This window comes from Lycium barbarum, chromosome 8, assembly GCF_019175385.1.
Source record: "Lycium barbarum isolate Lr01 chromosome 8, ASM1917538v2, whole genome shotgun sequence".
Classification (NCBI taxonomy): domain Eukaryota; kingdom Viridiplantae; phylum Streptophyta; class Magnoliopsida; order Solanales; family Solanaceae; genus Lycium; species Lycium barbarum.
Window position 1 is genome coordinate 122,338,346 of NC_083344.1, and position 25,581 is coordinate 122,363,926.

A 25,581-nucleotide genomic window follows, 5' to 3' on the forward strand; every position below is an offset into this window, starting at 1 on the left:
GAGTTGGTTGGTACTAGTAAAGTAGTAAAATACTTCACAATTTCGCATTGTATTTGGTGAACCAAAGTGTTACAAAGTTGGACCTACCGGACCATCTATCTATATAATATAATAAAAGAAAGTTCATGAACCCAAACACCAAACTCCAAAATCATTTATATCCAACCCACCGTTAAATCCTGGCCGACGGTGACCTTCAAATGAAACGTGGCAACGGATTATCGCTCCACGTCACCGTCGTCATAACCGCCATTGCATTCATCTACTTCTCAACGGTGTTCGTCTTCATTGATCTGCCTTAGCTCTATGTTAGAATTTTTTATAACTTGTGTCATATTTAAATTTATAATCTAGTAATGGGGCACACAATCTAGTAAGCAGAATTGCAAAAGCAAAAATTTAAATTATAAAAACAAAACGTTGTTTTCCTACTACACTAGCTTAGCTCAACTAATTACTTGACGTAAAAAAAGGTAAAATACTCCTTACCACCCCCCCCCCCCAAAAAAAAAGTATATGACGTAGTTTTCTGGGTGAAAATCATTGAAGTTATATTCAATTCGAAGCTTAAAAAACAAATTTCAACAAAAAACTATTTCTTCCGTCCCATTTTAAGTGTCTAAGTTTGACTAGACACGAAATGTATGAAATAAAATAGAAATTTTTTAATCTCGTGATCCTAAACTAAAGATATGTATAATTACTAAAATATCATTTCAATCTTATGATTATAAACTAGTCTATAAGATGTTTAAATTGTCATAGTAAATATAGAAATAAGCATTTTTTTTAAACTAATCAAAAAGGAAAGCAAGACAGAGAACTCCAACATAAGTTTTTAAATTATATACTCCATTTGATTATAAATTTATAATATCGACACGAGATGTATATTTAAAACATACATACTATACAAAATAAAAATAGATATAAATCTAAAGCTTATGTAACTTGGTTTTGAAGTATTAAATGGAATTAGTTGGTAGTTGTAAAATAACTTCACAATTTCGCATAGTATTTGGTAGCACCAAAGTATTAATAAAACAAAACTTGATGAACCAAAACACCAAACTCCAAAACAATCCCCAACTTAAATCATCTAACTAGATCCAACCCGCCGTTAAATTCTCACCGGCGGTGATCCTTCAAATGAAACGTGGCAGCGTATTATCGTTCCACGTCACCGTCGTGATAACCGCCATTGCATTCATTTACTTGTCAACGGTGTTTGTATTCATTGACCAGTGGTTTGGGCTTTGGTCTTCACCTGGTATGCTTAACGCCGTGTTCTTCACCGTTGTTGCTGTTATGTGCATTTCCAATTATGCCCTTGCTATTTACACCGATCCGGGTCGGGTTCCTACCTCATTTGTACCCGATGTTGAAGACCCTCATAATATCGTTCATGAGATCAAACGCAAGGTCTTTTTTTATTTTTTTTGGCGTTTCAATCATTTTATTTTTTTCCAGCCATTTTTTTCAGTTCTTACATATTTGGGTAAAATAAAAAATATATTTTTAAGCACTTATTTTAAGTTAAAATAAGTCTAAAAGTCGTATGTTATAAGTCCATCCAAACAGGCTCTTACTCCGTAGATGTCATCTCATTAAGGGTAAAAAGGTAAATTTAAAGTTGAGTTGTTATTATGTATAGTATAGCAAAGTGATATTTTTCTTTTGGACTGATTTAAAAGGAAACAGTGTCACATAAATAAATTGGGAAGGAGGGAGTATATTACTTCCAATTTTTATCTCTACTTAGTGGAAAATTGTTTTACCTTGGAATTATTTTCTGGTGTTTGGTTTGGATTAGGGAAGACAAGTAATCCTTTCGTTTCAAGTTGTTTGTCTGGTTTTGACTTTGCACGGAGTTTAAGAAATTAAAGAAGACTTTTGAATCTTGTGTTTGTTAACTAAAGATATGTGAAATGTACCAAAATGCCCTTTAATATTGTGATCTTAAACATGTCATGTGGGAAGTTAAAATTAAAGAGTTGTCAAAAAAGGAAAGGGATACTCTTTGAAACGGACTAAAAAGGAAAGTAAGATAAATAAATTGAAACGGATGGAGTATTAGCTTTGGTTTCTACTCCTGCTATACTTTTTAGTTCTCATTCTGTATATATAAATGTTTATATTACTTCAATTTGTATGTCTGCTCAGTGGAAAAATGTTTTACCTTAGAGAATCACTTTCTGAATTATTTTCTAGTGTTTGGTTTGGATTAGGAAAACAAAAGTAGGATAAATATGGTAGTAATAGTATTGGGGATTAATTTCTTTGTCTGGTATTGACTTGGCACGGAGTTTAAGAAAGTGAAAAAGACTGTTGAATTTTGTGTTTAGTAACTAAAGATACGTGAAATGTACCAAAATGCCCTTTAATCTTGTGATCTTAAACATGCCATGTGGAAAGTTAGAATTAAAGAGTTGCCAAAAAAGTAAAGAGGCATTCTTTTTTAAATGGACTAAAAAGCAAATTGAAACGGTGGGAGTATATAAATGTATAACCTACTTCAATTTTGTCTCTTTGCTCAGTTGAAAATGTTTTACCTTGAGAATCATTTTCTGAATTAGTTTCTAGTGTTTGGTTTGGATTAGGGAAAACAAGTAGGAAAAATATGGTAGTAACAGTATAGGTATAAGATATTGTTTAGTGATAATTTCAAGTACTAAAGAAAATGTTTTAGTGTTGGAGTCATTTTTAGTGATTTTTGGAGAGGAAAGTGACTACAGAATGATAATTTACATACCAGACTACCTCTTGCTTTAAGCCATAAGTCCATTTATTTGGTGTTTGCTTACCTAGGAAATGGTTAAGAATAAAAAATGTAATCTTTATGTAAGTTTTCATTCAATAATTGGAAAACTTGGGGAAAAGTAAGCATTCTGTTGAAAAATCTTGCTTAACATGTGATTTCTGTTGCATATGCCAAGTAAAAGAGAGATATGGCTTTGGTAGTTTGGCTCTTTACTATGCTTGTCGCCAAATTTTAAGGTCACAGAGATTATATCCCCAAGTATTAAGGAAATTAATTATTGAGTCAGAAATGGACATTTAACTGTTAAAGATATGGAGTTAGATATAATTACAAGAAGAGGCCGATCTAGGATTTTGAAGTTTATGAGTTCCTATAACGAATTCAAGTTAATATACAATAATAACTGGGTTCACAATCTAGAAAAAAGCTACTAGGTACCCGTGAAGTCACATATTATATTGTGAAATCCTCCCTGATTACAAGGAGCAGCATACTCTAGAAGTGTGTCAAAACAGGCCTACTGTGTATGAAAGCTCAATATAACTATTTATAAAACTGAAGAAAGGATGTTTCTGTTCTGCTAAACATTCCTTACTTTTGGTGGTCCTCTAAATACTCTTCAGTCCATTTATTGGTGTTTGACCCATCTTCTCATATCATGGAATTGAATTCCTTTTCTCAAACGATAGGGAATGAAAAATATGACCGGTGCAAATACCACTTGCTCGTCCTTTGTTGATACTTCAGCTAGCAGTTATACCATCTATAGAGTACTGCCTTAGCTCTATGTTAGGATTGTGAAATTTCCAGTAACTGTTATTCCCTCCTTACATGATAGCATCTTTATTGTTTTAATTTCACCTACCATGTTTATCCATAGAACCAAAAAGTCACTTCTCTTATAAGCTTAAACTACTTCTTTTCTTAAGAGGGTAGGGTATTATTAACTATTAACAATATCAGCACTACGACTGTACAGCTTACAATGTGCAAGCATGAACCCGAAAAGCTAAAACCTCCCTATCTATTTTTGGAGGAATTCTGTAAAGCCTAAGAGAGATTCTGCCTTATCAGAAGTTCTTGTTACATCAAAAGGCAAGCAAAGCTATGCAGTTTCACTTTATCTTCCGAATTGAGTTAGTTTTGGCTCCAAACATCTCATCTTTCTCTTATTCCAAACTATCCACCATATACAAGTAGCGATGGGATTCTAGATTTTGTGCATGCGTTGTTTGAGAATAGCCAGAAAAATAGTTGATTTTGCACATGTGGCTGTGCATACTTCAAGTAGCGCTTATATTTTGAATATTTTAATAATTAATCATATTTTAATCATGACTAGCAAGAAAAGTAATTGATTGATGCTCGAATAATAATAGTTTTGACTTCATCAAAAAAATAATAATAGTTTTGATGACTATTCTTCCATTCTCAATCAAGTTCTTAGGACCTGATAGTTCATCAATTTCTAACATCTGGTAATCTATTAGTATATTTTACAGAATCCCTACAATAATGTTATCAGAATACAAGAGTATATGCATAACCAATATTTAGTATTGCTAATTACATATTTTATTTTTTCGATCAGACAACGTGAACCCTAAGTTACTCGGACTCTTCAAAAGTGAACCCAAAAATACACTACTTTTGAAGGATCCGACACGCACCCGACGACATTTTAGGAGAGTCCAAGTAACGTCGGTGAACCTAAAATACATATTCTATTAACTGAGATTGATATTCTGCTTGAATTTTATTTTTCAAACAAAAAGTTTTAACAAAGCTCATTAGTGTCTGTGAATTAGGACTGTTCTTTACTTGATAGTATCAACTTTGAGGGCAAACTTAGTGAATTTAATTTCTTTCTATGCATTATTCTACAGGGTGGAGATTTGAGGTACTGCCAAAAATGTTCCCTTTATAAGCCACCACGTGCTCATCATTGTCGTGTATGTAATAGATGTGTACTACGAATGGTATGCCTAGTCTATATTTCATTTATGTCTTTTCTTGATGTACTGCATATTGAAGTGAAAGTGTTTCATTTTGGACATAAGGATCATCATTGCGTGTGGATGAATAATTGTGTGGGGCATGCAAACTACAAGATCTTCTTCATCTTTGTTATGTATGCTGTTGTTGCTTGCATATATTCCCTGGTAAGTTTGCATTTTGGCACTACCGGATATGATCTTCTATCTTCCATTATTGCTGACATCTATTAATTCAATGCTTGTTATTATGATATATGTCTGATCAAAGCATAAATTGAGATTTGTTTTCTACCCTCAACCTCTAACAAGTCTTATTTTTATAGGTTTTGCTTGTCGGGAGCATAACTATAGAGTCTCCAAAGGATGACCAGCAAAGTGAAGGCTCTTACAGAGTTGTATATGTAATTTCCCAGGAATATCTTTTGTTCTTTATTAATTTTTCATTTGGCAACTTACTCAAGCTTTATCCTGTTAACAGATTATCTCAGGGCTTATACTAGTCCCCCTAAGTTTGGCACTGGGCTTTTTCCTGGGTTGGCATTTTTACCTGATTTTGCAAAACAAAACAACAATTGAGGTTGTTAACTGCAATATCATATGTCATTCAATTCTTTTCAGCGGCTTATTATGTGTACATCCACTTATAAGGTTATTCATGCTCTGCAGTACCAAGAAGGTGTGAGAGCAATGTGCGTTGCTGAAAAGGGAGGTTATGTCTATTCACATCCATATAATCTTGGTGCATACGAGAATTTGATATCAGTAAGCGATTATTCCTCTTCCTTTTCCTCTTCCACACATTTCTTCTCCCTTCTTTAACGATAACCTTCATTGTTATTTTTCTTCTGCGGTATGTAAATTTCTTGTTTTACTATAGCATATCCTTTGAGACGAGTGTGCTTTATCACACATGTTACCTAATTTATATCAATGTTTGAATTGGTTTTCCTTGGCAATGCAGGTTCTAGGTCCAAATGTCCTTTGCTGGCCATTCCCCTCCACAAGACATATTGAATCTGGCCTTCGTTTTCGGACAGCATATGATGACATACCTGGCTCGCCAGCATCAAAATGAATGTATCTTCTTGCAACAGAGATGTAAAGTGTTTGATCGCCAAATCAGCATGACGCAGCTGTTGAAGTGTAGCTTTACCTTGTAAAGTAGCAGCTCTACTCGTCGTATAAAGGAGCAAAGAAGAACCCCGTTTCTGACTTACAAAAGATACAACACGGAGGCAGTCATCAAGTTTTTGTTTTCCATCAGTTCTAACTGAAGTTTTGGTCCCCATCGGCAGTCGCATTGTAGTCGAAGTAACTAGAGAATTGGAGAAGTTGGACATAAGATACTTAGCATTGTTCATAGTTGGGGTTATTTACGTGATGTACAAAAAGAAGTTCCCTTTCCAAGCTAACTTAGAGCATTCTGTTGTAGCTCAAATGGTTGTAATACATGCAACTACAAATGAGTAAAGTTAACAATTTTTTGGAGCAACATTGTAGGACTGGATTCTTGAAATTTCATGGGGAATGACTTGCGTCAAAGTGTTTATGTTTTGTCCTTGTTTAAGGAAGTTTTGCGAAAAATTGCTTTGGTGCTACACAATCTTAAGGATGAAAAAGTTACACATGTTTAACTGCTCACAAGTTTTGTTGGACAGCCAAAACATGACTATTGAATGGGTCATACGTTTAGTCGGATGGGTAAATTTTACATGTGTTGTTGTATTGTTCACAAGTTTTCCTAGCCAGCCACAACTTGATATTATCTGCATTTTATCTATAGTGTTAAAGTGTTCACAAATATTGTCGGATGGGTAAATGTTCACAAATATTGTCGGATGGGTAAATCTTGCATGTTGTTCGATTATTTACAAGTTTTATTGGGCGGCAACAATTGTGTACTCTCTTCAGCCTACTTATCTGGTTAAATTGTTCACAACTTTTGCTGGATAGTTAAGTTTTGCCTGTGTTGTTCAATGACTCACAAATTTTATTGGGCGGCTACAACTTTGTATTATCTTCATCCTATCTACCGTTCAATTATTCACAAATTTTAAATTCTTATTTATGTTGTTCACAAATTTTTCATGCAGGCTAAACTGTCTCTGAAAGTAAAATTGCATTAAATCAACTTAATATTTTAAAATTAAAATTTATAAATTATAAAAAATTTACTATACATTACAATAATAATGAAGAAAAATACATTATAAAATGTCTATTAAAAGATTACTCCCTCCGTCTCATATTACTTGTCTACTTTCCTCTTTAAATGTCCTTTAAGAACTCATAAATAAAAGTGTATATTTACTACATTACTCTTATCTGATTACTTAAAAAAATAATTAATGTGGACAACTAATAGGGGACGGAACGAGTACAAAAATCTAAAAGTGACACATGTACGGTGCACAAAGAAATTCGCACCAAGTGCCACTTCCTCTCATCCATCAAAACCTCTACACCATCAATGGCGCTAGCTTTGTCCCTCAACAGCTACTCCTCCCATTGTAAACCCTTTTCTTCAACAAATTCGTCATCTTACAGGAAGCAGCACTCAAATCTTTTCTTTCCACTGAGAAAAGTAACTTCATTTCTCACAACTCCATCTCTTACCTTTCAGTTTTCAATTAACCATAGTATGAACTTCCCATTTCTTTTTCTTGTAGAAATACAGGCAGCAGAATCGGAGCTTATGTATCGTTAGTGTGTCGGATTCTGAAGAGAACAACTCTCAAGGTATGTGGCGCAGAAACGGAGCTAAGGTTTTGAGTTTATGAGTTATGGATTCTTGGAAAACGCTAAAGCTTATTAGGGTGTGTTTCGTATGGAGGAAAATGTTTTTCAATTTTTCCACGTTCGGTCAGTCGAGAAAAACATTTTCTCCAGGAAAACAAGTTCTTGAACTAAAGAAAAAATGACTTGCCTAATGGAAGTAGAAAAAACATGTTCCAGAAGTTGATTGTGTCCTCCAACCTACCTCATCTTCACCCTACCCTGTAGCCCTCATCCCAACCAACCCCCACCCAGCCACCCCTACCTCCCATAGTACTTGTATGGAAAACATTTTTCTTCGTACCGTAAGTGAATTTTTAAACATACATACAAGTTTCGATTGAGTTCTGTTGAACCCTTAGGCGAAGCTATAGCTCCTGTGGGACCAAATAATTAAATAAAAGAAAAAAGAAAAAAGAAAAAAAGCAAAAGAATGAAATGAGAAATCAAAATAAGTGATTGGAGGATTCACAGGCAATTGTGGGCTGCAGCAAGTTACAAACTTGCAATATGTCGTAACATGTTTTAATTTGGTGATAACCAATTACAATTACAAGTTGGCCAAACTTGCAATGTGATTGGCTGATGAATACAGCAACTCTTCCTATAAATAGGAAGTCGATCTCTTATTTGAAATACACCATAAGCAGAGAGCAATAGAGAGAGTTACATAGAGAGTTGAGAGCAGTTCACAGACTGTGATAGAAATAGTCTGTGAAGAAAAGTAGAGTGTATGAGCGTGTGTTATAGTGAGGTGTCTAAAATAAAGAGTGGTATGTTCTTTGAGTGTGGTATAGTCTTTTGAGACTACGAAGCTGTAATATTTCTCACTATAGTAGTATTGCGAGCTATTGCACAGTAGCTGGGTTTATCCTGTGCACATCCAAAGGGTAGCCGCTGCGGGTTCCCATGTCATCAAAAAAAATAGTAGTATTGTGTTGCTCCTCTCGTGTATTGTATTTTACCCCGTTTAAAAGATTTGGTGTCGTTACTACTCTCTTATTTTTGTTATTTAGCGTGGATATTATTCCTGGGTGGGATCATTATTTTCCAATAGCTCCGCCCTTGATGTGGTGGACCTCAAACATTTAACAAGCCAATGCGTGCACCACTTTATAATACACACACAGACTTTTGAAATCTGTCTAAAATGAAGGTGTTTGCGTTCCTTAATTTAGTCATGGTTAAATTATACCTTAGTTATATAATCTCAAATTCTCAATCCAAGAGAGAGTAGCTGTAAGGAGAAAGACTTGTGTGCATCCAGTGTTTACACCAAATTGTGTTAGATTAAGGTGAGAATACATATAAATTACAATTCATCATGATTAAGTGATCAAAAGTTTATGTAAATGGCACACGTTTAGCATTTATTGGTTCGATAAAATATGGGATGTGTGTTAAGTTTTTTCTTGATAAAACTGTACAAGTGGACACACTATTATGAGTTGGATCTTCAATTTATATGCCGGGAAGGGAGATTCTGTTATAAAAAAAAATAGTACTTTGGAGAATAGAATTTAGCTTGAGGCGTGTCAATGACACTATCCTTAAGGATTTTTCACCCGTACAGTAAATAACATAATTAGGCGTATCCCCAGGATTTAACAAGCTCTTTCAGTTATAGACCGCAAGAGAGAAAAAAACCCAGTTTAGAAGGAGAAAAAATAGAAAGCAGAGTTGGAAATCTAAGTCATTGGTCACTATAGTGCCATCTATATATAGGTGTTGCTCCAACAACTTGGTAGCAGCTAGTTTCCAACAGATAGTTTGTACTTCCTTTTGAGATACCCACAATTTCCAACAGATTTTGGGTCGAAGAAGTTGTTTCAGATGTTGGGATTGCATTTTGCTGAAATTTGGTGCTTGCTTTTTGAATTCAGATGATGAAGAAGATAATTTGGGGGTCAAAGCTGCATTATCAATGCTCAAGTTCTATAAAAGTAAGTTGAGGATATGTTTAGCTAAAATTTTTGACTTTTCTCCTCTCCTGATTCTATTGAGCTATTTCGAATTTCTCACTTTTATGCCATAAAGACCGTCAGGACTGTGTAACCATTGACTGTTAAGCAGGGGAAATCTCGCCAATAATGCCAAGGAGTTGCCGGTATGTACCAACATGCAGTGAATACTCCATGATTGCTTACAAGAAATATGGAGTTGCTAAAGGGACAGTCTTAACAGCATGGCGCCTTTGTCGCTGTAACCCTCTAGGTACTGATGTTTCATCGTTTGCTTAAATTCTGATGTCACTCTGAAGCTTTACGGGAACTACTTTATTTTATCCTGCTTAATGATGTGGTAAAACTTTTGATTTTGTTGATAAATCTTGGAGTAAGATTTTAGTGTGTCACTCATATTATATTTTCAAACATGACAGGAGGATCTGGTTTTGATCTTTAGTGTGTCATTCATATTATATTTTCAAACATGACAGGAGGATCTGGTTTTGATCTTTAGTGTGTCATTCATATTCTATTTTCAAAAATGACAGGAGGATCTGGTTTTGATCCCCCGAGATGGTTCGGCGAGGAAAGTCCACCACAGGAATGACACTTGATGTTAGATGAAAGTACAGGTTTGGCTTTTGGTAATGCAAACCCTTGATATTGGAACAAATATATTATATATATGCATTGTTTATGGTCAAAGGCGGGCTAGGATTTGAATCTTATGGGTTCTAGATTCTAGGACACGGCCTCAAGTGCTAGTACCTGGGTTTGGAATCTAACTTCTATACATATCTAGTGATTTATTAACATTTATACAGGTTTGGACCAAAGCTACTGTTTATACTACCTCCGATCTTGTTTAAGGTATTTGGTAATGCAAGTCAAAGTAACATTCTTCTCTAGCTGATATTAAACAGAATGTGTTTGTTGCTTTTTCAACGCAGTTCACTTCTACATCTTTTAATAGTTTATATTCTAGTAGATTATCAATTTGAGCAAAAAGGTTGTTAATGATAAAGGTTCATCCAATTCGTATAAAATTTGAGTCTCTGGTATTCTTAGAGAGCTAACGCTAAGCATTAGGGAACCACATCTAAACAGAACCACCTGCAGCAGACCATAATTAACAGCTAGTTACTTTTATTACTTAGAGATTCATACAGCACAGTTTAAATTCACTATTGTAATAGAATGGCAAATTCAGAAAAGTAGCTCCTGATAAAGAAGTGAAACTGTATATTCAAAAGAATTCTTGATTTGCTTCAAAATTGTTAGCAAACATCATACTTTTACTTACAGCATAATATCAAGTTCTTGTACTCTTTGTTTGCCCAACACTCGACATCATACACTGCAAAAAGAATCTTAGTAAAACTTAGCTTCAATTAGAGTTAAAGTTATGCTCAAGACTCTATCAACTAAGCGATATTGCATTTGGTCTTACCTTGGGATACCCTAGTAGCACTTTTAGCCCTACAATGCATTTGAAGTGGCACATTTGATCCTATTTCAGAAGGACCAAACACACAAAACTCTTTTCGTTTGGCTGCATACATGTTTGAGGCAAGTATGAGATGACTGGAATCACTTTTATTTTACCTAATATTCTGGATTTGAATACTAAGTCGTCATTGAGATTAGACCAGAAAATGAAGCTTAAAAGATCCTTTTACACTGGGACCTCTACTAAGACTAGTCTATTGTGATTTGTGAACAAGGATCACAAGCTCATATCAAGAATTGATTGAGTTGCTTAGTTTTGTTCAGAATTATTTACCTACTGCTTTCTTGCACGCTGGTTATTCACAAACACATCTCTCTTAGCTCATTAGCTATTTTACGATAAGATGCAACCTCTGAAAACTATCTGAGGTCATGTAATTATAGGTGTAATCTCAAATATGGAGGTCGTTGTCAGTTAAATTTTATGTTGAGGTGGACCAGAAATAACAGTGATTGATCTTGCAATTCTGAAAGGATGTTGTAGTTAGAAGTTCTATATCTAAGTACCCTTTTTTTTAACCTCTCGACCCCCTCCCACGGCTTCACCCTGAGGTATCTTGTATTCTTCGCATTCAATTGCGGCACCAGAAATTTTTCCTTTACAATGTTCTTTACATCCTTGAAATTTATTAAGGACTGTTATTAGCCTTGCAGTTTAGACCTATATAAAAGGAAATATAGCAAAAGGCTCAGGAATAAGTTGATTTTCCCAAGAGAAAAAAAATGGAGTCAGAGTGCCAAATGTGGAAAATATATTGTTTCTGCTATGTGACTATGTCCTGATAGTCTGATACTACACATATTTTCTTGGCGGATTGAAGATGTCTGATTTGTTAAACCAGTATTTTATAGGAGCACAAGAAATTATATTGCAGTAATGCGACTACTAATAAGAACGGATAATGAGACTATCTACTAGCCTTCTACCCTAATTTGGGTCCTCCAAACCCTCCTATCTAAGGTCATGTCCTCGGTAAGCTGTAATTGCGCCATGTCGTGTCTAATTACCTCTCCCCAATACTTCTTCGGCCTACCCCTACCTCGTCTGAAACCATCCATGGCCAACCTCTCACACCTCCGCACTGGGGCATCTGTATCTCTCCTCTTCACATGCCCAAACCATCTCAATCTCGCTTCTCGCATCTTGTCTTCCACCGAGGCCACCCCCACCTTATCCCGAATATCCTCATTCCTAATCCTGTCACTCCTGGTGTGGCCACACATCCATCTCAACATTCTCATCTCGGCAACTTTCATCTTTTGAACGTGAGAGATCTTAACTGGCCAACACTCCGCCCCATACAGCATAGTCGGTCTAACCACCACTTTGTAGAATTTGCCCTTAAGTTTTGGTGGCACCTTTTTGTCACATAGCACTCCGGAAGCAAGCCTCCATTTCATCCCCCCTGCCCCAATACGATGTGTGACATCATCGTCAATCTCCCCGCTGCCTTGCACAATAGACCCAAGGTACTTGAAACTACTTTTCTTCTGGATGGTCTGGGTACCAAGCCTTACTTCCAAGTCAGCCTCATGAGTTGCTTCACTGAACTTACACTCCAAGTACTCTGTCTTGATCCTACTCAGCGTAAACCCTTTAGACTCCAGAGTATGTCTCCAACACTCCAGCTTAGCGTTAACTCCGCTACGAGTCTCGTCAATCAGGACTATGTCGTCCGCGAAAAGCATACACCATGGCACCTCACCTTGAATTTGCCGTGTCAATCCATCCATCACCAAGGCAAATAAAAACGGACTAAGAGCTGATCCTTGATGCAACCCCATCACAACTGGAAAGTGCTCTGAGTCTCCTCCTACTGTCCTCACCCTAGTTTTGGCTCCCTCATACATGTCCTTGATCACCCTAATGTACGCCACAGGTACACTTTTAGCCTCCAAGCATTTCCACAGGTACAATGTTCTTTACATCCTTGAAATTTATTAAGGACTGTTATTAGCCTTGCAGTTTAGACCTATATAAAAGGAAATATAGCAAAAGGCTCAGGAATAAGTTGATTTTCCCAAGAGAAAAAAAATGGAGTCAGAGTGCCAAATGTGGAAAATATATTGTTTCTGCTATGTAACTATGTCCTGATAGTTTGATACTACACATATTTTCTTGGCGGATTGAAGATGTCTGATTTGTTAAACCAGTATTTTATAGGTAAAATGAAAGGAATGCTGCCATTCTTTGTTCCAAATGGTTGGTGATCATTTCTCCATCACATTTATATACGTATCATTTAAACATGATCTGATTAGGTTTTGAAGCTAGAGTAAAATGAATTTGGCATTATGAATTTGACACACTTGAAAATTTTGTTTGGAACAGCTATGTATGTATCAGTGAGGAATTAAATTAATAATAAGTGAACATACCATTGATGGCTGAGGCACATGATTGATAAATTAAAACTTCACTTGACTAACGACTTGCTGAATGATTTGCTTAAACAAACTTAATTAATAGACTTAAGAATGATAAACGACGAACATCAATTAACTGCACAATTATCATAGAACGACCACATTATGTACATGTTAATCATTCCACTCGGTTAAAATACATTTTTGTTTGAGCTTAGTTATCATTAACCACACCTTTACGAGACGTGTGCTTGTGCTTTAGTGAATGAGCCTCTTCGAGATTAACCATTACAAACAAAACAAACACCAAAAATTAACCCATCACACCATTTCATTTATATCATGCACATTTTCTATACTTTCTTGTGCGTCATTTTCAAATATCTTATAAAAAATGTTAGTTATAAAACCAATTAATCCCCTCTAAAAAGGAATGAAAAAAAAAATCTACTTTAGCCCTCCAATGTTAGCCCTCTCAAACATTGGAGTAATAGTATGCGATAGATTCTCAAGCACCTTTTACTCAAGAGACTTCAGGCTGTGCCTCACCCAGTTGAAACTTGTGTGAAGTTTTTTTTTTATCTCACAAATTAATGAATCCAATTTATTTTCATTTCATAAATTAGTAAACCAAATTATACGCTCTCTGTCCCAAAAAGATTTGACATTTTTTACTTTTCAAGAGTCGAACTTTTAAATTTTGACCGTGTGTTTGAACATAGAATTTTTAATTTTTTCAAAATAAAATGTACATATTTCGAAACTAAGTAAAAAAGACTGTAAGGCTCCATAATTAATTATATATGTAATATTTAAAAAACACTTGAAAAAATTACGGTCAAAGAACAATTCGTTTGACTCTCGAAAAACAGAAAGTGTCAAATCTTTTTAGGACGGAGTAATTCTGGATCCACAAATGTTGGGTTCACCAATTTATGAAATAAAGTAGTGCGCCAATCGTATGAAGCACCAAGTAAAAAAAATTGAAATAGTATGGTTAAGGAAATCCGTTCCCAACCCTTATGTCTCTTAACCTAAATACATAAATTTAAATTTGCTATTTAATGCTACTTATAGCAGGTATAAGAAAATCTCAAAACCGTACTTTAAGTGCAACCATATGTACAAAATTTTTATCAATCTCAAGATAGATAAAATGTAGGAATCAACTCCCTGCGGAAAAGAATGCAGACCTAATATAGGCCTAATACAGTAGTTAAAGAAGAAAAGGTATTGCAAAAAACACAAGATACAGATAAGAGAAACAGCTAATTATCCAACTACTGAATCATCATATTGCCAGGGGTTGAACTCGGCCGTTTTAGCATCAGCCTCTTCGACATGGTCAGATTTATCAATAGCAGCGCGATGTTCATGATATTTGCCATTGTATTCATACACCTCCAAGTCACCCCAAGGTGTAGGACAAATTTCATTTGATAAGTTGAACCATTTTGGTTTGAATTCGTCGCACTTGGTCTCTCTTGTTCTCCTGTCAGCTCTCTGCCTCTCCTCCAAACTGAATAAATAAAATCAAATACACCATCAATAAATGGTAAGAGGCTTGGACAATTGCCACTGAATAGCCAAAAACTAAATATGCATTGACGGAAGACGTGAGACAGGAGAGGGCTCATTATTTTCTTGTTCCACCAAAAATTATTTTGACTTCATGATCCAAGTTGGACTCTGTTTATTTTTTATTTTTTTTATGACAAGGGAACCCGCAGCCGCTACCCTTTGGGTGCGCACAGGGTAAACTCCGCTCCTGTGTAATAGCCCACAAACCACACAGGAGAGATAACCCTCACTAGGCAAACCATGTGCGACGAGCTCGACCCAGAAGGCAAAATCCCCTATTTTTGTTGTCAGGGGGTTTCAAACCTGAGACCTCCATTATGAAAGCCCCATGCTCAACCAACTGAGTCACCCAGGTCTACGAAAGTAGGGGATATCAACTAGTCACTCGAACAGCCTGGTATTTCTTTTCTTTGTCCCCTCTTTCCCATCCAAGTATGTGGATGAAGCTAAGAGAATATCAGTAATCCATTTTACATCCTTGAATAGTGGCAAATTGTTATCATTTTTGTTAAAGAAAATGTCTATGATCAACAATGAGATGAGATCCTTGGAGAAACCCTGAAGTCCACCCAACACTGACGGAAACAAACTGGATGGTCATCTTTTAACATCAAGAAATGTGGCTCACTACAAACAATGGCGGACTAGAACCCCACTGCGCAAAGAACGTGAACATTGTCGGGAGCAGCCTCTATATCGCAACAATGAATGGGCTCCTTTTATTTTCTTAAATGTAATTTATACAAGGGGGTTAAAGATGCCACACTTGGATTTGAGCCTATAACCTAAAGCAATTTTGAACCCCTATGCACTTGACTAAAAAGCAAGGGTATAATCAAAGGAAAATGGAGTCTTATTATCCAGACAACAATTTCATGCCACAGAAAGGTCCAATGGTCGAGATTTGATATTTGAAATTCTAATAGTTCACTATGCACACAAAAATGAAGAAAGTAAAATGCAGATTGACAAAAATGACACCAATAGAGAGAGAGAGAGAGAGAGAGAGAGACATACCGGCTCTTTTCTGAACTAGCTTTGGACACGTCACCTTTCTCGAGTGCGGAACGATCAGGGCGCAAGCGAGAGTCAGATGGTAATAATTTCTTGGGTGCCGTATCAAAGCTGTTAATCTTGTGGGCAAAATATGTATACTGAAATTTGTCATTTTGTGGAGCTTCAGCAGCTTTCCAGACCTGAAACAAGTAAAAGAATTTGCATGTGAAAATTTGAGTATATTGATAGTCCATGGCTTTCACTTGACAGCAATAATCATCATTTGATATCATAAGTAAGATGCTATCAAGCTTCATGAGACCTGATGAACCAAAATACTTGCACCACATAAGGTTTCAGTTTAAAAGTGGTTTGCGAGCTATTGCACAGGAGCTGGGTTTACCCTGTGCGCACCCGAAGGGTAGCGGCTGCGGGTTCCCATGTCATCAAAAAAAAAAAAGTTTCAGTTTAAATAAATTTCAAGAGCTTTAATGTAACCTTCTAAATTTTCCCAACTTAGATATATGCATAGCCTAGAGTGTCTTTGCTTCCACTTTTAACGTCTGTATTCCTAAAATGTAGTCATAGCAGCACCTGTGTATAAGAAGTATCTCAAATAGCCTAGAATATTTTTGCTTCCACTTTCTACATTTGCATTTCTAAAATGTAGTCATAGCAGTACCCCTGTATAAATGTCCTAAGCATTATTTGCTCCAATTATGAGATTTACTTTACTAGGATAGGAAACTGAATTTAAAGTTGAGTAGATCAAATGAAACACAAACTTGGGAAGTATGAAAGTTTACATGATTGATAGATATCATAGCTTATGTCAGACATTTTCGACACAGCAGGTAACTGTGCTCTTCTTTCTTCTCTTTCTTTATGAGGGGATTTGAAGGTCGAAAGTAGCAAAGTTTACTACTCCTTCCATTTCAAAATAAGTGGTATTTTTACCTTTTCATTTTGTTTCAAAATAAGTGGTGTTTCACATAATCAAGAAGGTATGAATGATGTTCTTCGAATTTTCTCCTTATTTAGATAAATGTAGTTTTACATAACCAAGAAACTACTGAAGAGCTACATCTTTTTCAACGTATTTATTAAAGGTAAGTTATTGAAGATACATCTTACCTTCTAGGAATGAGTAGTTTTCTTACGGGTTGTGCCCAAGGTAAAAACACTACTTATCTTGCAATGGAGGGAGTATAACGTTAACTACAAGTCTACAACAGCATAATTTACATTTTATGAATCTTATGTTTAAATTCGATCCTTCAAAATTTGGACTACGTGGCTTGCTTAAGCAAGAGAAAGGCTTTCCAAATCAAGCATGGAGTCCATTGTAAACTATCCTAGCTACAATTTGGAAAAGGCAAACATATGACACATACTTTAACCTAACTAATCTTGGTTGAGAAACTTCAAATAATATTGCAAACTCTGGAGGAATCAACATACTTCAAGTCATGAAGAGAAAAAGAAAGATCGGACCAGGGGTTCTGATTAAACAAAGCAAACAGAATTTACTTAGAAAAAGGAGGACAAAGAAAATTGCATTGGACCAAGGGTTACTATTGAAGAAATAAAGCTGAATTTCACCTCTTTCATAGTGCTGCCTGGCAGGGGTTCCCCTTCCAAATCACAGGGTTGATAACTCATGGATTCATTCCATTTTCCAGTCATCAAAATTTTGGGTTCTTCCTCACTGTTGTAAACATATCCATCAACTTCATAGCGACCAGCACTGCCAAAAACATGATAGTTAAGAAAAATCAAAAGGAAAAAATGGAAGAGAAGGAAAATATTTGATACACAATCAGATTTATATAAAGAAAAACAGAAAAAGGAAGAAACAAAGAAAATTTAAGTGAGAACATCTTCTATACAGCCTCTCATTGGCAAGGAATATGTAATTTAGTAGTCTTAGGACCCCGGGTATAGAAAACAATAACATTCCCCATTCTGGTAGGCAATGAACTATTCGCCCGGGGACAGGGCTTGGTGCAGGACAGTTTCAAGACACAAATATTGAGGTACAAAATGGACATAATATGCTTTAGTTTAACGCTAGTATGAAAACCATATAGAAGGAAAGCTAGAAATATCAACATTTTTACTCAAAGAAATAGAGAAAATGATAGCATTAGTTTACGTCATTTACTAAAGCTAAAGAGAGCACTAAATTGACAGTTTCTTTGATAGCACAGAGAGTTGGCAACAAGTCATAATCGCTATAAGCAACTAGGGTTCAATCACGAAGCCTCCAAGAAACTGGATCTCAAATTCAAAGCTTCACAAGGAAACAAGCGCAGAATCTCATCCTATTATGAAACCATACAAATGGAAAAAGTGAGCTTCCAATCGACACCTAATTGGCAGTGTGTGGAGTATCTAGAATCTTTATTACATACTCTGATGAACAATTTTACAAATTTTATGTTGGGCATTTATCCCTTGAACTCTCTCTTCCACTCTGCACTAATTTAAGCAACGTCCGCCAAAATACTTGGCGGTGAAGAATGAAAGCAATCATTACTTTCTTTGCTAAGCATTACCAGAATAAGTGAAAGAAATTTGAAGGATAAACCATCCTTTTACACTACATACTGCTTGGTTCTTAATTGATCCAACAGGTGTATTTTTTAAAGATCTGTAGAAAGCGAAAACATTCTAGCACTTTGTTGCAATGAAACATTAAACAGGTGAAGACAAGAGTGACAATATCATCAATCATACCCAAACCAGCCACAAGGTTGAAAATAGAGTAACACTTTATCCCCTGTCGTCAAGTTCGTCAAGATCATCTCCCCAGGTGAATCGATCCAAGTTCGCCCAAATATAAGATTGTGAACTTTTGTTGGAGGAGGCACCAAATCTAGGACAACACCAGACTTTTTCAGTGTGAGCCTTGACCTGTACAACAATAGAATGAACAAAAATTAAAGATACAGAAGAGATTGGTCCACAATTTGCGACATAACTGAAATTTTTTAGCTGAAACAGGAAATAGAGGCCAGGCAACAAAATCATCTCCGGATTAAGTAATAGAGTGGATAATGTAACAGGAAGGAAAAAGTTAGTGGTAGATGAGTTGATGATCTCCCGATGTATCAAGTTCGTGCACGCTGCCTTTTCAGCTATACTTCAGGGACAGGTCACAAAAAGGCAACCACCTCACAGATACTTTTTGCTGTCAAATAATATATCTGAAACATTGTCCTGCATGCTAAACGACATTTTCTGCTACATCCTGAGGTTCACTAAATAGTTCCAATTCTATACTTAAGCAGCACTCGGGCTTACCAAAAACAAAAGGAACCATCATCCAGCCAAAAGTAAACCTGTAGTAACTTGCATTATCATATCTGTTACACCAACATGGACATGTTTCAAACAGAACCTAATGGTTAAATGAAGCTGCTTCTATTTCTAAGGTCCTCCAAGAGAAACTATCCGAACTCTTCAAGTGATCAATGTAGAACTATTAACTTCTTCGTCTCTAGAATTTTGGGTATTTAAAGGTTCTCTTAAGGTCTTATCAACAAAACAACCAAAAAAACATGCTCTCTTAAACAGGAAATTCAAAATCCTGATAAATAAAAAATGGAAATTCGATATAGTAGGTCCTACCTGCCAAGTGGATAGACTTCAACTGAGTTACCCAAGAATTTGGATTTCACCTTCGAGGTTATATCATAAGTGAAATGTTCATTTTCTGCATGTGCAGCACCAATTGGGGGGTGATGACAAACCTGATGGTACAAGACTTAATATAATCAGCACAGAAAATAATAATAAAGATCGACAACTAACAAGGAAACCATGGACAAGTTGAAATTTGATCGGGGGGAAGACTGTACAACTCACCTGCTCAGCAATAAATGTGATTCCCGCATGGTTAACCAATTCATAAGTTTCACCAAGAATGGGGTTGAAGGGCTTCCATGTGCGTTGTAAGGCATAGTATACCGATATGAACCATGTTGCTGGAAAATCAAATTGTTCGTTGTATCATATTTAAGCAAGAGATACTGTATTCAAAATAGGAGTGATGTTAAGCACTACAGCAGTAGATTGTTTACCGGCATACACTAATCTCATGTGTGGGTCCTCACACTCATCTGCCAATTCCAGTAGATAGGAGTATTCCATCAACTGTCAATAGAATTGCTACATCAGTATAATCCTCAACTAAGAAATTAAAGCAAAATACAGCAGTAAGCTGCAATCCTGCAGTTAATTGAAAACACACCTCTGCCATTTTTTGAAGGTTGGTCATAGGCTCACAAATAATAACTGGCAATGTCACCAGCGAGGTAATATCAGCGCCTATGTACTTCTGCATCATTTTCCAATAATTATCGCGGTCCTGCAAAAACCTCAGAAGTGTGAATGCGCTCAACAAGAAATCTACAATTGCCCCCAAAAAAATCATTGGTGCTGCTGCTCCTATTTAGTTGCCCATCGACAAAGTCGGTTAATCATTAAGAATCTGAAACTATTCATTTTCCTATTTATGACTAAGTTAATATAATTGTCTTAGTAATCAAATGTGGCAAAAGGGGAAGAAACACGGCTTTAGCGCTAGCACTCATCCCTTGCTTGGTTCTCCCATGAGGGAAGGCCTAGTATACAATTTTCTTCTTCTTGATAGAAGCTCCATTTCTCTGCTAACTGCCCAGAAACGAGCATTTACACGAGTAAATAGGTTTCCGAGGAATATATGATAATTATGGATCTAAAAACCAACAACATACATCTGTATCTGCTGAATGGGAAGTTTTATATGGAGGTGACTGCAAAAGGAGATGAGGCAAGTCTTTATCCAATAAAAAGTAGATGAGGCAAGTCTTGGTGTGTCTCCTTAGGTATTAGCCAAGGCTACATTCTTCCCCAAAAAATAATGGAGGTATAAACAATTTATTGATAGTTTGAGACAAAAGGGGGGTAGGGAAACTAGAAACCTCATTCTCTTTACAGATTATAGGAAGCTGGATAAATAATGAGAGAGCTACTCAAACACTGAGGACACATCCAACCCTTCAGGATTAGATGGGAAAAGGGCTAATACCTCTGCCTTCCATCTTCCTCGTTGGGCTTCAGCGCCAGCATCTTCATTGCCTCCTTCAGGATTTACGACTTCCAGTCCTTCATAACCAAGCATGCTGGAACAACAACAGCTTATGACTAAAACGCCCATAGAAATCACAAGTTACTAAGCTCAAGGAAAATATCTGGTATATCATAAGATTTCAGTTTGTCCAAATAACGGAGTATTGCAGATTTGATGGAGATTGATCAACCATGACAAAGAAAATTGATGATGTATTCATTCACTAAAGCCCAATAAGAACCAAGAAAACAAATAAAAACCACTACATGGATAAAACTTTACATTTTCTGTACCAGGATATTAAAATCTTCCGTTCTACCATTAAAAGGATAAATACATTCTGCCATAAATATAAGCATTTGTATGGTGCCTTATCTTGAATCATATACGAGAAACCTTCCTAAGTTCAAAAAAAAAAAATTAAGGGCAGAGAGAAATTTATTATCGGCATGCATAAATATTGACTGACAAGATAATGCTGCAGTATCATGGAGGGTAAACTGTCACCATAATAACTTAAAACTTTTCAATGCTTAGAGGCAATTAGCTGCAAGCTTGAAGGAGCTGATACTGTAACCTAAGCAGCTAAGCAGTTATAGAAATAACTTAATTCACATAACAGCTGTTGTTACAAGTTCAAGTTGCATTTCAGATGATAAATTAAGATTCTTTGAGCACCCAAGGTAGTATGCAATTTCAGATATCTCCATCAAATGAATCTATGTAAAAAGAGGATTTTTTTTTTTTTTGGTGCTTATTAATTATTATACTCAACTTGAAAAGGGAAAAAAAAATCCTAAAACAGAGAATTACAATTTAGAACTTCCCACATAAGCAAATCAGTAAAAGACACAATTTTTGGTAAAGAAAACAGCAACTATCAAACTTGGAATATTAAGAGGGAAAAGTAGCAAAAAAATTATTTGTATCTATATATTAATTACACTTAACTTGAAATGGAAAAAAAAAAATCCTAAAACATAGAATTAACATTTACAACTTCCCACATCAAGCAAAAGCACACCTAATCAGTTAAAGACACAATTTTTAGGGTAAACATAATAGCAAATATCAAACTTTAGGGGGTGAAAGTAGCAAAAAGCTAAATCAAAGTTTCCGATCTGCAGACACAATTAATTTAATTGAAAAAGAGGGATGAAATTAGGGTTTACCCATTAACAGATTTAGACATAGCAGTACCAAAATTGGACAAACTCGAAGCTATAGAGGAAAAGAAACCACCACCACCATTACCACTACCGCTTTGATTTCCATCATTGTTGCCTGCCATGTCTATTAAAAAAAAGATTTTTTTTTTTTTTTTTTTAGGAAAGATAAGATTTTGAAGCAAGATCTGATGAACGAAGGATTTTGAAATTGAAAATTGGGGGAATAAAAGAGGGATTTGTAAAAGGGGTTACAGAGAGAGACTATGGAAAGAAGAAAGGAGGAAGGAAGGTCAGTGGCGGGGCCTCTTTTTCTTTTTATAGATAGTTGAAGTCAAAATAATGACATTTTTACAGATGAAATTGAATCTTCTTTTGGCGTTTTGGCCGCCTCCACTAGAGAGAATTTTTTTTTTTTTTTAATTTATTTCTCATTCAGTGTTCGGTATTCATATTAGAGTTCGATTAAATTAAATTTATGCCGAATAGTTCTACATTAGGTAAAACAATCCCTAACAAGGATAACTCCGTACCCAAAGAGACTCGAATTCGAGACATCTGAATTAAACATGAAATAGTATCAGTCACTGCGCCACAAGGCTTGTTGGTCACTATAGAGAATATATTACGCGTCTAAGCTAGTACTATTACCTATATCAGATCATGTTATTATTTGTAATTCTTTTAATTTTTGTTTCGTCTTTGATTTGATTTTTCTTCCACTTTCCAGCTTGGCGGCTACTTTTTGGGACGGCCTAACGGAATATTACACATTACACTTGTGACATTTCGAATATCTTTCTTCTTTCTTTTTTTCCAAAGGAATATCTAGGGATAATTTTATTAATATACAATCCAGTATAAAATACTTTTAATTTACATCAGTATAGCTTAAAAAAAATAACAGTGTTTATATACACGATATATAATATTATACATTTACTGTAGATAATGTATAAACCTTATATAAAAGTGTATAATAATGTATAAAAAGGTTATTTCAGGTAGTATTAAAAATATGGGTCATTTCGTGTAAATATTTTTTCCCAAATAGACAATAGAGTGTTATTATTACTTTTTAAGCTCTTGAAGACTCTATTATTCGATTACACTCGACAGAGACGAATTAAAATTTTAAATTATAATATTTGAATAATTAATTTATATATATTAAATTAAAAAAATTAATAAACAAGAATGAGGTTTAAACTAAAATTGTTAAGTTTCGTCAAACTCGTATCCCAGACTGTATATCCTCTCGAATCTTACACATATTTTATATTCCAAAACTAGAAATTTTTGATATATTATCAGTATTACTTTTATCCTGAAATCTTGAGTCTTTAGCAAGTAAATATGAATGGGAAAAGGTCATTTGATCAAAAAGCTCATGTCAAAAATTGATTTTGTAATAATCTATTAAAAATGTTACCTTAATTGTATGATTATTGTTATAAAAAAGTAGTAAAAAATAATACATGAGATCAATAATTAAGAATATGACATTCTCATAGAATTATTTTTCTCTGCTCAAATTATAAGTAGATATATGAATTATTTCTTCCGTCTGTGTCAGCTCGAAGAAGCAAATATAAAAAAATCTTATCTTCTCATTGAAGAGGTTGATTTTAAGATTCGAATCCTGATCACTAATAAAAACACAAAACACTTATCCCGTTGCTCCAAAAACACAACTTAGAGCCCGTTTGGATTGGCTTATAAGTTGGCTTATAAGCTGTTTTTAGCTTTTTTGAGTGTTTGGCTGGCCAGCTTAAAGTCATTTTATGCTTAAAATAAGCTCAAAAAAATAATTGGACCCATTTGACTTAGTTTATCTAAAGCAGCTTATAAGCTGAAAACAGCTTATAAGCCAAAAAAAATAAGTTGGACTACCCCAACTTATTTTTTTCAGCTTATAAGCTGCAAACAGCTTTAAGCTGTAAGCCAATCCAAACGGGCTCTTAATTAGAACAATACAGTAATCAGAAAAAATAATAGAATAAAAGAAACTTTATACTTTTGAATATAGTAAGCAATTATGAAGGAGTCGACATTATTGAGAGTACGGTGACACAGCTGGGCCAATCTAAAATTTAGTCAATAACGAATTGTTGATTACGAAGTGCCAATGAATCTTGCATGTCATTTTTTTGTATGAAACTGCCAATTGCTTGAGAATTCCGCCCCACCCACAGAAGTCAATTTTCTTTTGAACACTAGACGTCCTATGCTATATATATATATATATATATATATATATATATATATATACTATGTTCAAAACAGAATTAATATAACATTGTAATTTGTGCTCCGTATCTAAAACTTTATTATATTAGTGTTTGCTACGAATACAAAATCGGTAAAAAATTATTAATATTTTTTAAAAGAGAAGACTTGTTTAAAAGGAAACTATGAGATAAACAATAGCAATATTTAAGCATCTGTTGATACTTTCAATTTTAATTCGATTAATTTAAAGGTGTAATATACTTATTATTTGTTTATCAAATTTTGATTTGGATAATTCTAATTCTAATTATTAAATTAATTTTACATGTTTAAAACGAAACAAAATAGAAATTGATTTTTTATTTAAACGAAAAAATACTATTTTTAAATTTTTGGTAAATATTCTCGGTTTAGCTCATTTTACTTGTCATGTTATCTTTTGCATGGTTTTTTAAGAAAACGCCGATTAGAATTATAATTTAACTAATTTACCTTATTCATTATTTGATCTCCATTTGATTATTTTTTTTACAACATTAATCTCTTTTCACATTTATTAGAGTAGAATAAAAATGAAAAAGTAATTAAATTCTATCTTATTTTAAAATATAAATATTTTAAGTATATTTACTTTAGTAAACATAACAAATAAATGACATAGCGGAATAGCAAATAAAACAGTTCAATATTTAGATTAGATCTCAGGCTAATATAAAAAAAAATAAAAAAATGTATGGTTTGACTACTCAACCTTTTGAAGAAAAGCAATAATATGGGGTCCATGTTTTTTACTGTACAATAATTTCATTTGCTCTCACTAATGGATTGATACGCATGTGGCAATGAATCCATCATTATTGACTTAATGGGATACTTTGAAAATTACATGAATATTGTTTAATTTTTTAATATGGGGTGCTCTTTTTTTTTCCGGGACATTTAGTTTGCACTGTTTTTATGCATATATATATATATTATGTTCAAAACACGATTAATGTAACATTGTAGTTCGTACTCCGTATCTAAAACTTTATTATATTAGTGTTTGCTACGAATACAAAGTTTGCATTTTTTTTTAACATTTTTTTTTCATATGGGGTTTTTTTTTATATTGCTTGATTTTGTCAATATGGAG

The 25,581-nt window shown here is 34.7% G+C and overlaps 3 protein-coding genes across 3 annotated transcripts; 2 read left to right on the plus strand and 1 right to left on the minus strand.

Moving 5' to 3' along the window:
• The first annotated feature begins 977 nt into the window (after positions 1-977).
• Positions 978-6,312, plus strand: LOC132607043 (probable protein S-acyltransferase 16). Its single transcript, XM_060320833.1, has 7 exons — positions 978-1,422; positions 4,648-4,740; positions 4,822-4,923; positions 5,082-5,159; positions 5,237-5,335; positions 5,425-5,520; positions 5,720-6,312. The coding sequence occupies exons 1-7, from the start codon at positions 1,150-1,152 to the stop codon at positions 5,831-5,833; spliced, it is 855 nt and encodes a 284-aa protein (XP_060176816.1). The 5' UTR covers positions 978-1,149; the 3' UTR covers positions 5,834-6,312.
• An 847-nt stretch (positions 6,313-7,159) lies between these two features.
• Positions 7,160-10,424, plus strand: LOC132607046 (UPF0161 protein At3g09310). The gene is made up of 5 exons (XM_060320835.1): positions 7,160-7,342; positions 7,428-7,497; positions 9,417-9,476; positions 9,607-9,747; positions 10,028-10,424. The coding sequence occupies exons 1-5, from the start codon at positions 7,229-7,231 to the stop codon at positions 10,084-10,086; spliced, it is 444 nt and encodes a 147-aa protein (XP_060176818.1). The 5' UTR covers positions 7,160-7,228; the 3' UTR covers positions 10,087-10,424.
• A 4,014-nt stretch (positions 10,425-14,438) lies between these two features.
• On the minus strand, positions 14,439-22,505 carry LOC132607044 (oxysterol-binding protein-related protein 3A-like). Its single transcript, XM_060320834.1, has 10 exons — positions 22,221-22,505; positions 21,007-21,100; positions 20,188-20,304; positions 20,018-20,090; positions 19,803-19,921; positions 19,566-19,687; positions 18,672-18,848; positions 17,535-17,679; positions 15,954-16,132; positions 14,439-14,874 (listed from the first exon to the last, which is right to left on the minus strand). The coding sequence occupies exons 1-10, from the start codon at positions 22,337-22,339 to the stop codon at positions 14,628-14,630; spliced, it is 1,392 nt and encodes a 463-aa protein (XP_060176817.1). The 5' UTR covers positions 22,340-22,505; the 3' UTR covers positions 14,439-14,627.
• Positions 22,506-25,581: the final 3,076 nt, after the last annotated feature.

What these genes read in the sequence shown, in the direction of transcription:
- LOC132607043 (XM_060320833.1), top strand. Translation starts at nt 1,150, where the DNA reads ATGAAACGTGGCAGCGTATTATCGTTCCACGTCACCGTCGTGATAACC. An exon ending in TTGCTTGCATATATTCCCTG is followed by an intron (nt 4,924 to 5,081) that starts GTAAGTTTGCAT and finishes TTATTTTTATAG; the next exon opens with GTTTTGCTTGTCGGGAGCAT. An exon ending in GCTCTTACAGAGTTGTATAT is followed by an intron (nt 5,160 to 5,236) that starts GTAATTTCCCAG and finishes TCCTGTTAACAG; the next exon opens with ATTATCTCAGGGCTTATACT.
- LOC132607046 (XM_060320835.1), top strand. Translation starts at nt 7,229, where the DNA reads ATGGCGCTAGCTTTGTCCCTCAACAGCTACTCCTCCCATTGTAAACCC. An exon ending in TGAAGAGAACAACTCTCAAG is followed by an intron (nt 7,498 to 9,416) that starts GTATGTGGCGCA and finishes TTTTGAATTCAG; the next exon opens with ATGATGAAGAAGATAATTTG. An exon ending in AATGCTCAAGTTCTATAAAA is followed by an intron (nt 9,477 to 9,606) that starts GTAAGTTGAGGA and finishes ACTGTTAAGCAG; the next exon opens with GGGAAATCTCGCCAATAATG.
- LOC132607044 (XM_060320834.1), bottom strand. Translation starts at nt 22,339, where the DNA reads ATGGCAGGCAACAATGATGGAAATCAAAGCGGTAGTGGTAATGGTGGT. An exon ending in CATGAGATTAGTGTATGCCG is followed by an intron (nt 19,922 to 20,017) that starts GTAAACAATCTA and finishes TTGATTTTCCAG; the next exon opens with CAACATGGTTCATATCGGTA. An exon ending in CAACCTTGTGGCTGGTTTGG is followed by an intron (nt 17,680 to 18,671) that starts GTATGATTGATG and finishes TGTTTTTGGCAG; the next exon opens with TGCTGGTCGCTATGAAGTTG.